Source organism: Cebidichthys violaceus, unplaced genomic scaffold (assembly GCF_023349555.1).
Source record: "Cebidichthys violaceus isolate CVI_PGR_0920_01 unplaced genomic scaffold, fCebVio1.0.p SCAF_173, whole genome shotgun sequence".
In the NCBI taxonomy this organism is placed as follows: Eukaryota; Metazoa; Chordata; class Actinopteri; order Perciformes; family Stichaeidae; genus Cebidichthys; species Cebidichthys violaceus.
In genome coordinates, this window is record NW_027176344.1 from 46079 (window position 1) to 56261 (window position 10183).

The 10183-nt window shown below is 44.9% G+C and overlaps 1 protein-coding gene across 1 annotated transcript; it reads left to right on the top strand.

Annotated features, from left to right (window-relative positions):
• Positions 1 to 5971: 5971 nt before the first annotated feature.
• cyc1 (cytochrome c-1) lies at positions 5972 to 9505 on the top strand. Its single transcript, XM_068712789.1, is given in 8 exon segments — positions 5972 to 6105; positions 7555 to 7745; positions 7846 to 7972; positions 8171 to 8221; positions 8223 to 8329; positions 8418 to 8578; positions 8691 to 8791; positions 8889 to 9505. Coding segments are annotated over 8 exon segments (930 nt in total). The 5' UTR covers positions 5972 to 6018; the 3' UTR covers positions 8994 to 9505.
• The last annotated feature ends 678 nt before the right edge of the window (positions 9506 to 10183 follow it).

The following is a 10183-nucleotide window of genomic DNA, read 5'->3' on the forward strand; positions in this document are numbered from 1 at the left end:
ATGTCTTTCACATCAATACAATGATGAGTTTTTGTTGGAATCTGATTCCACGATTACAACCTTCCTCTTTACCCTCTGCAGGCTTCAGAGTTTAGAAATAATCATCTTTGGTTGAGAGGTTGGTGAAAACATATTCAGAATACATTTGTTGGAGCCTCCGAGCAGAAAAGCCTGATGCTGATGCTGATGCTGCTGCTGTTGTTTGGTTGGTGAGCAGAGGTGAGGAGATGAGGCTCAGTGAGGAGAGAGGAACTTGAAAAGAGCCGACGAGTGAGCATACACAGACGGGGAAAGGAGATGTCACATAAGATCTAATGCATCAGTGTAATGATGCTCTAATGCTGCTTGGTGATCTCCGTCTTTGATCCAAATAACGGGGCCAAAAACAACACGGGGCGACTTCAAACAGCACCGAGGAGACAATGGCCCCCGAGGAGCTCAGTACATTTGATGCTCCAGCTCCATTATGTGCTTTACATCGAGCCGAGGAGATGTTACAGTCCAGATGAAAAGTCAGGCTGACATGAGCAACATTCATCAATCTCCAGAAGCATGAGGTACAGACACATTCATATTTAAGGCTCAACAACAGGCTCTGGTAGAGGCCTGTCAATCACTGTGTAGCCCCGCCCCTAAATCATCCCCTGCTTCATGGTGTGTTTGACTCTAAATGGAGCATAATGTACTAAATGAACATCATGCTGTATTGAAGAAGACTGTAAACTAGAGATTGAGACCATAAACTCATGTTTACAATGTTTACTGAGGGAATAAATCAAGAGAGAAGTAGAGTCATTTTAGACTAGACTTCTATACAACGTGAACTCATGGATGAACTGGTCACTGTGACCTCACACAACACGGTGACATTTTGGATGGACATGAATGTAGACAACTTGACCGGTTGGTGCGAGGCGGTGATTCTAGTTTCCTTTAGAGCTTCGGTTGCTCTGCGGCTTCAACCTGTCCGTTCACCTCGATACCTTTCAAATGAATCACTGAGCTGATCCTGTCTGCCGGCTTCATGTGCAGCCTAGCCCTGCAGCCTAGCCCTGCAGCCTAGCCCTGCTCCTTTTCTTTTCTGAGTGTCTGAAAGTCAAAGATCAATGATTGCCTCTTTTAAAAAGAAGCCTGCATAGCAGTTAAATCAGCCGCACCTGCAGCCTGTTTATCTGCTCACACGCCGCTATAATTAATGTCACAGACTCGGATACATTTGGCTGTCAAAGAGCCGCTCGCTGTGATTTAAACGTCTGACGCGGCACGAGTGAGGAGCACCGATACACACACACACACACACACACACACACACGCACTATTCTCTGCACAACAATCCACACTCGACGTCGCAGTGCACTTCAAAATACACAAGTCTGAAGAAGGCACGCCCGCGCAGAGCCTGATGTACAGCCCATAATCTGGATGACAGCTAGCATGTCTATAATTACACAGCACGCTTCCACGGCAGCCATTAAAAAGATCTGAGACAATAACTTCAGCTGTCAGATCTGCTCACCAGCGTGTGACGGTTGATCTGCTCCACATTACCTTAAAATCTAAATTAAAATCTTTCTTTGTGACTCCGTTATAATCAATGCATTCAGCGACAAAACTGTGGAAACATGCAAAGTTGTGTCTTTTCATGCTGATTGAAAAGCCAAACTTTTGTCTCCTGACGCGCAGCATAGAACCATGAAATATGCAAGTATATGAATTACTTCAGCTGTCAGCGTGCGAACGCTCATCTGGTCTCGTTTTAATTACCCAGAACTCAACTCTTTGCTGATCAGCACAAAACAACAACAACAATGTTAATGCTGATTGAAAAGCTCGATGTCTCGAGGCTGCAGCTGCACAGAACACAGGAGAGAGACGCTCTCAATGGTGACGTTGATACGGACTCAAACCAGCTTTAACAAACCAACAGTGGAGAGAGACAAACACACAACGTGGCACGAATCCATCAGTGACAGGAAAATGTAAGAAAACAGTCTGAATGTTAATTAGAAGCCTGATTTACTTTATGATATAATAACATGATTGTACAAAGGAAGCAATAATCAGTTCCACAGTCGGTGTGCTTTTAGGAGAAACATGTTCTGTGATCTTCTCTGTTCACGTCAACCACTTTCCCCAAAAACAGATATTCAAACACGTTTTGTAACACTCATAGAGGTAGAACAGGAACAGTTTTCAGTGGTCATTGGACTGAGGAAACGTCACAGCTCACTAGGAAGAGAGCGAACGGAGCTCCGGAGATGGATGGCTGGCTAGTTAGCTAGTTAGCTTGTTAGCTTGTTAGCTAGTTAGCGTGTTAGCTTGTTAGCTTGTCCATCTTTGGAGCAGCAGGACCGCAAGCCTCTGTATCTAGTGTAGCATTAAAGCGTGGTGGAATTAGCAAGCCAGCTAACAGTCACCTGTACACTAGTGAGCTAGCTCGCTTGCTAATTCCGCCACGCTTTCGGCGTTTTGGCCGTAGCCATCTTGGATTACGGCCGTCGCCATCTTAACTTTTTGCAACCAGTTTAGACTGCAGAGGAGTGACGTAGTGACGCCATGTATGGCTCTGGTAGCGCCAGCGACCTGTCAATCACCGTGTAGCCCCGCCCCTAAATCATCCCCTGCTTTATGGTCTGTTTGACTCTAAATGGAGCATAATGTACTAAATGAACATCATGCTGTATTGAAGAAGACTGTAAACTAGAGATTGAGACCATAAACTCATGTTTACAATGTTTACTGAGGGAATAAATCAAGAGAGAAGTAGAGTCATTTTAGACTAGACTTCTATACAACCAGAGGAGTCGCCCCCTGATGGACACTAGAGAGAATGCAGCTTTAACACACTTCCTGGTTTTGCTTCACTTTTCAGAGCCATGTACGGCGTCTCTACGGCGGTATTTGACGCACTGAGGATAGAATATGTAGAATATCTTGGTCTTTTACCAATCACTCTTCTGTTAGTGATGTCACGTGAGCATCAGCTGCACGTAATCCTTACTTTATCCACGCGGCTGCCGTTCTGATAAAGTTCCTTGTGGTCTTCCGACATCACGGTGAACAAAGTGAGGCTCTAGGTTCCTTCCTGCTCGTGTGTCATGTCCGATGAGCTTTTGGTTTGAGTCTAGAATCAGGCCGTAGCGGTTTGTCATCTCGCTGTGCGTTCGGAGCGAGTCGCATGCTCGGCACGTACCTGGCGGCGGCGTCACAGAGAAGGCCTCCTGTCAAGCCAACGTGACGGGCGATGACAGACACTGCTGGGGCTGATGAATAGTTTATTACCCACCTGCTGTCAAAACAGCAAACATCCATCTGCGCCTCCACTCACAATCAACTTCAGCTCATTCAAACAAGCTGGGTGCTTTTATGTATCTTAATATTTCAGGCTGGATGTTTGTCCTTTTTATTATTTAGAGTACGTCTTCCGTCTCCATCTCGTGTCTCTGATGGAGGTCAATGTAGCGATGCGTTTGTCTGAACAGTTATACTTAATAAAGTATTGTTGCACCATTTACATGTTACAATACCTGATTCAGGTGATTAATTCCATCTTTTACAAGCACAAATTACCCACGTTAATACAAACAACAACATCCTGCTTTTCACTCGTTGTTCATACATATATATATATATATATATATATATATATATATGTGTGTGTGTGTGTGTGTGTGTATGTATATATACATGGTGAGATTCAAGTTTTGGTCGCAGTAACACCTTTTCTTTATGTTTTAGCTCCTTTGAGGTGCAGTACCAGTAGTGACCACTAGATGCCGGCAACCAAAAGATCTCCAGGGTCACCGAGTCCACTGCACCTGTAACGTGAGCATATATATATAATATATATATAGATATATATATATATATATATATCTATAGATATATAGATATATATATATCTATATATATATAGATATATATCTATAGATATATATATATATATATATATATATATATATATATATAGATATATATATATATATATATCTATATATATATATATATCTATATATATAGATATATATATATATATATATCTATATATATATATATATCTATATATATAGATATATATATATATAGCTATATATATATATATCTATATATATATATATCTATATATATATAGATATATATATATAGATATATATCTATATCTATATATATATATCTATATATATAGATATATATATATATAGCTATATATATCTATAGATATAGATATATATATATAGATATATATTCTCTATATGACCTGTGTCACTCTGGATAAGGCCTTTCGTTTGGCACACGGGAGAAGAAGTTCCACAGACCTTCAAACATCACACCAGTACATAGTCCAGCTTGTTACAGGATGCATTATTGTGCATGAAAGAGCATTTAAGAACACAGAGAAGTCATCTCAGCCATCTGAGTCGTATCAAAGAGTTCTTTTGCAGTTTTTGAGGAGCGACATTAGGCTTCAGTTTATGTGTGAGTCATTTTTGACGCTGTGTCTCCATCTTCTGGAGGACACAAGAACAACCGCTTCATGTCTTCTGTTGTTGTCCTGTTTGGGGTTGTGACGCTTCAATAACGCTGTTAGAGTGAAGGTTCATAGTATCTCAAGTCTGTCTTTAAACAACAGGCATGTGTCCATGTGTAGGTTTAAACAGGGACGTTTATCTGAGGCTGATATGAGGGCTCACCACAGTCTAAGTTAGGCAAGCTAAGCTAAAATATATATATATATATATATGTGTATATATACAGACGTTTTACTTTTACCTGCAGCATTATATTTCATTCAGTATTATAGTTCAAGGGAGTCTGAGAAGGACTGCTCCTCTGTAACTGTTGTGGACATGACAATAAAGAACGTGAACTATTTACTAAAGGGATAGACTTTTGATCTACCCTCAAATAAAGATAAGTCACATATTTTGTCGAAATGTCTACTTGTGTTCAGAAACAACGAAGAAGGAATCAAAAAGAAAACAGTGCCACGTGTTGATTCCACGGGGGAAAGGGCATGTTGTCCACGGCGGTTCAATAAAGTTTCCTCCTTCAAAAGTTATTCGGGGTCACTGGAGGCGGAATCATGACCTCATATCCTCATATCCCCACGAACCACTCGAATAAACTGAGAGGGAGTGTATTAAATGGTTTCTGTCATAACTAAGATCACGTTACTTTAGTCACAGTCTGAACTCCACAGTGGAGGTCAAACGCTATGAAGAGCAGCCGCTGCGTTCATCTTCACGCGTCTGATCAATTATTAACTGATCATTAAAATTATTTTTTTTAATTATTTTTTTGTTTCGTAAGTTGTTACTAAACAATGCGGAGAGCTGGTTGTGTAAATCCACGTTGTGTAAGTTTGCATCAAGTTAGCCAGAATCAGCCCCGATAGGTGTTTCCGGTCTGTCGGTGAGGGATGCCTTCAAAATAAGAGCAGAAGACTCAACGCTGAGAGAAACACTGAGCAAAGAAAAATACAGGAGACATACTCATTTATCTCCAAAATACCAAATATCTCAAACTGTGACAGACAGGTGTAATCTATATAGCTGTGACAGACATCAAAACAATATGATTTAATGTGAGCATTATGTCACAAAGTTGTGTGGTTATAATTAATGGTACTGATTAATCAGCATACTGTAGCCAAAGCTGTACATGCAGTACATAATATTTATTTGCCTCCTGCTAAATGTCAGATAAGCTAAATTAAACATTAAACATTAGACATTAAACATTAAACATTAAACATTAGACATTAGACGTCAGCTCACACACAAGAACAACATGTAACGGATGAAAAATAAAGTCCATTGATTCTTCTACTTGTTTCACACATAATGGGAGTTATGGCTCTCGGTGATTTTATTCTGACAGTTGAGAGCTACGTGACAACACAGTACACTTCGTCGCAGGTTGTATTTATTTTGAAGGTTCAGGCCGGAAACAGTATGATTCTCGTCGTCGGGTGAGTGCGGGACGCTTCTCTCTAAACTCAGGACCGCAGAGAAGAAGATGGCGGCGCTACGAGTCTCGGTGCTATCGGGGAGTGGGAGAGTGTGTCTCCTCCTCGGCACACCGAAAACTATGAAGACCCCCGTGGTAGGTCGATAGACGGAGCCGTGTGTTTCTCACCCGGGACGGAGTGAGTTCAGGACAATGTGTTTGATGTGAACGAGCTGTGGGAGGTGTCCTACTGTTAGCCTGGCTGCTGTCAGCGGGTTGAGACAAGGTCACTCGTGTTCTCACACATTTTTAGGATGTCGGCAACAACCGTGACCCCAGCTCCTCTTATGTTGTCACTATTTAAACACGGAGATCGACATGGCGTCAATTAATGCGACAACAGACGCAAAAGATCTAGAAAACGTTGGTAGCTATCGGCTACACGGCGCAAGCTAGCCGGTTAGCTAACGCTAGCTAGCGCATGAAGTCGTGACAGCTACCCGGCAAATTTAAAAGTTAGCTTCGTTATGAAACTTGTACCGTGGTGTGAGGTACATGGGTGGGAATGTGCACGCTGCGCCATGTGTTGTTAGTGTGTGTAAGTGTGTTGATCTTGACATGGGTCACGTCGTTAAGATGTTTTCGGCATAAGCTGCTACGGCTGAAGTAGCTAAGCTAAGCGGCGAGCTAACGAGTTAGCATTTCAAGGACTGAGAGGACTTCCGGTGATCAAAGCAGTCTTTAGGTGTGATGGATGGATGACAGACAGACAGACAGGTAGATGGATGGATAGATGAACCACTAGTCCACTATTTATTCCATTATTTGTGATTTTTAAATAATGTGTCACTTGTCAACCGGCAGACAACACTTCACCAAGTCCCACATTTGTAAATATGCGCCTCTCCTGTGTGTAGCTTGGTTCTAGGCTCTGTGTGTGTGTGTGTGTGTGTGTGTGTGTGTGTGTGTGTGTGTGTGTGTGTGTGTGTGTGTGTGTGTGTCCTGACACAGGGGTGCTGTCATGTGACGCCTGGTTACGGAAGTGGAGGGCAGTTTCATAAGTACTATGAGATGAACTGCTGCTCCTAGAAGTAGTATCAATGCAGTGACTGGAGCAGAACTCTCCTCTCACTAGAGCTGAACCCTTGAGTTGATAGACGGTAGATATTAATCTTAAATCTGTTTTGTCTGCTGATGCTGTCAGACTCTCTTTGGCTTCAGACTGGTGGTGCAGAATGTGTCACTCAGCTTCCACAAATTGGGATTTTTAATTTTTTTTATCACAAAATAACTCGGCAGACTAATTGATGGTCATAATTGTTAGTTTCAGGCTTTGATTGTTTTGTCATATTTTCATTATTAAGCTGACGTATAACTTCATAATATCTTAGTTACCCAAAATATAAGGAGACTATAAATGTCAATGGACTGCGTCTGAAGGTTACTGTTAATATCTTTGACATTTCTCACAGACGTACCCAGAGTGTAGAAGAGAGAGAGGCTTAATGAAGACCACACCTCGTTGAGATCATTTATCACGTGTCATTATTGCTCTCGGTGGTTTTAACTGTAATCTTGTGGTCTTTGTTTTTTTTTTCCTCGTAGGCCAAAATGTCCTTCGCCAGTTTGCCTCGGAGCAAGAAGGTCGCCCTGACCACGATGGGCGTGGTCACGGCCGGGGGGGCGGGGCTTGCCCTGATGCTGCACCAGTCCGTCAAAGCCTCCGACCTGGAGCTCCACCCCCCCCAGTACCCCTGGAGCCACGCTGGACCTCTGTCCTCTCTGGACCACGCTAGGTAGGCTGGATGAACACACACACACACACACACACTCCCTCCAGTGTCTGCATTCGCTTTGACCTTCAGTCTGACTTTGTCTTCCTGTCTCTTCCTGCAGTATTCGCCGTGGCTACCAGGTGTATAAGCAGGTGTGTTCAGCCTGCCACAGTATGGAGTACCTGGCCTTCAGAAACCTGGTGGGAGTGTCGCACACAGAGGCCGAGGTTAAGACCATCGCCGAGGAGGTGAGGCTGTGTGTGTGTGTGTGTGTGTGTGTGTGTGTGTGTGTGTGTGTGTGTGTGTGTGTGTGTGTGTGGTTTTAAACTGATCCCACATGTCTCAGTATTTTACGGTTTCCACGTTTTGTGATGGCTGTTGTTTTTCCTAGTCTGCGGTTGCGCTCTCTGGTCTTCAGCCATGCTTTAACGGCTCCTTGTGTTCAGGTGGAGGTGGTGGACGGTCCCGATGAGAGCGGAGAGATGTTCACCCGGCCGCGGGAAGCTGTCGGACTACTTCCCAAAGCCTTACGCCAACCCTGAGGCGGCCCGCAACGCCAACAACGGAGCGCTGCCTCCAGACCTCAGCTACATCGTCAACGCCAGGTAACGACCGGCAGACCGAGAAACCGTAAACGCGCTGAGCTCGGCCCGTTGAGATCATCCTCGTGTCCTCGTTCACTTGTCCCCTCAGACACGGAGGAGAGGACTACGTGTTCAGCCTGCTGACGGGATACTGTGAACCCCCGGCAGGAGTGGAGGTGAGGGAGGGACTCTACTACAACCCGTACTTCGTCGGCCAGGCCATCGGCATGGCCCCGCCCATCTACAACGAGGTGCTGGAGTACGACGACGGTGCGTGAAGATGCTCGGACCCGACTCGCAAACAAACACTAGATTGAACTACTTCGTCCTCAGCCGCCGTGTCCCGGAGAGCTCCACGTTAAAATCCTCTCTGATTCCACAGGAACACCTGCCACCATGAGCCAGGTCGCTAAAGACGTGTGCACCTTCCTGAGGTGGGCCGCCGAGCCGGAGCACGACCAACGCAAACGCATGGGACTGAAGGTACCACCCCCACACACACACACACACACACACACACACACACGTTAAGGTGGAGCTCAATGCGTTAACCTCTCCGCTCTGGTTCTCCTCCTCCCAGCTGCTGATGGGCGCCGGCATCCTCGTCCCTCTGATCTACTACATGAAGAGACACCGGTGGTCCGTGCTGAAGAGCAGGAAGATCGCCTACAGGCCTCCCAAGTAGACGGAGAACACTCCCCCCCCCCCCCTCACCCGTCACCCGGGCCTAAACCCTCCCAGAGAGGACCGCGTCCAACGACCCCACGGCGCTCAAAGCACAACTACCACACGGACAAAACGACCAGGACACACACACACACACACACACACACACACACACACACACACACACAGGATGAGAATATATATCTATGTTTATTTCTGACGGCTCTGGTAGGACCGATAGTGTGACATCTGGAATACTGTGGCGTGAGTTTGTGCGTCAGAGAGTTGTGGCGTTTTTTGAACGCGTCCTCCACAAAAGTTTTGTTTTTATCTGGCAGCATTTCAGGTGTGGGACGCCTCGTGTCTCACAGACCGCCCGTCCGTCTTTCTGAGATGCTAAGCGATCACAGAGGACATGGTGGCGTCACAGTTTGTAACATCCTCCCCGTCGTTCCTCTGAGCCGCTCGGTGGATGCAACGCGACCTCTGAACCTCTGCTCTACTGTACAAAAATAAATTATCTTAAAGGAAGTGCTGCGTGTTGTTTTCCTCTCTACACACAAACCTCTTCTCTTCTGGTCCTGATCTTCTGGTCCTGATCATCTGGTCCTGATCATGTGGTCCTGATCTTCTGGTCCTGATCTTCTGGTCCTGATCATCTGGTCCTGATCTTCTGGTCCTGATCATCTGGTCCTGATCATCTGGTCCTGATCATGTGGTCCTGATCTTCTGGTCCTGATCTTCTGGTCCTGATCATGTGGTCCTGATCTTCTGGTCCTGATCATCTGGTCCTGATCATATGGTCCTGATCATATGGTCCTGATCATGTGGTCCTGATCTTCTGGTCCTGATCATGTGGTCCTGATCATGTGGTCCTGATCTTCTGGTCCTGATCATGTGGTCCTGATCTTCTGGTCCTGATCATGTGGTCCTGATTATGTGGTCCTGATCTTCTGGTCCTGATCATGTGGTCCTGATCATCTGGTCCTGATCATATGGTCCTGATCATCTGGTCCTGATCTTCTGGTCCTGATCATGTGGTCCTGATCTTCTGGTCCTGATCTTCTGGTCCTGATCATGTGGTCCTGATCTTCTGGTCCTGATCATGTGGTCCTGATCTTCTGGTCCTGATCATCTGGTCCTGATCTTCTGGGACTCGTTGAGTCTGCTTCTACACTTTGTCATGTAAATACTGAATAAACTGGTGAA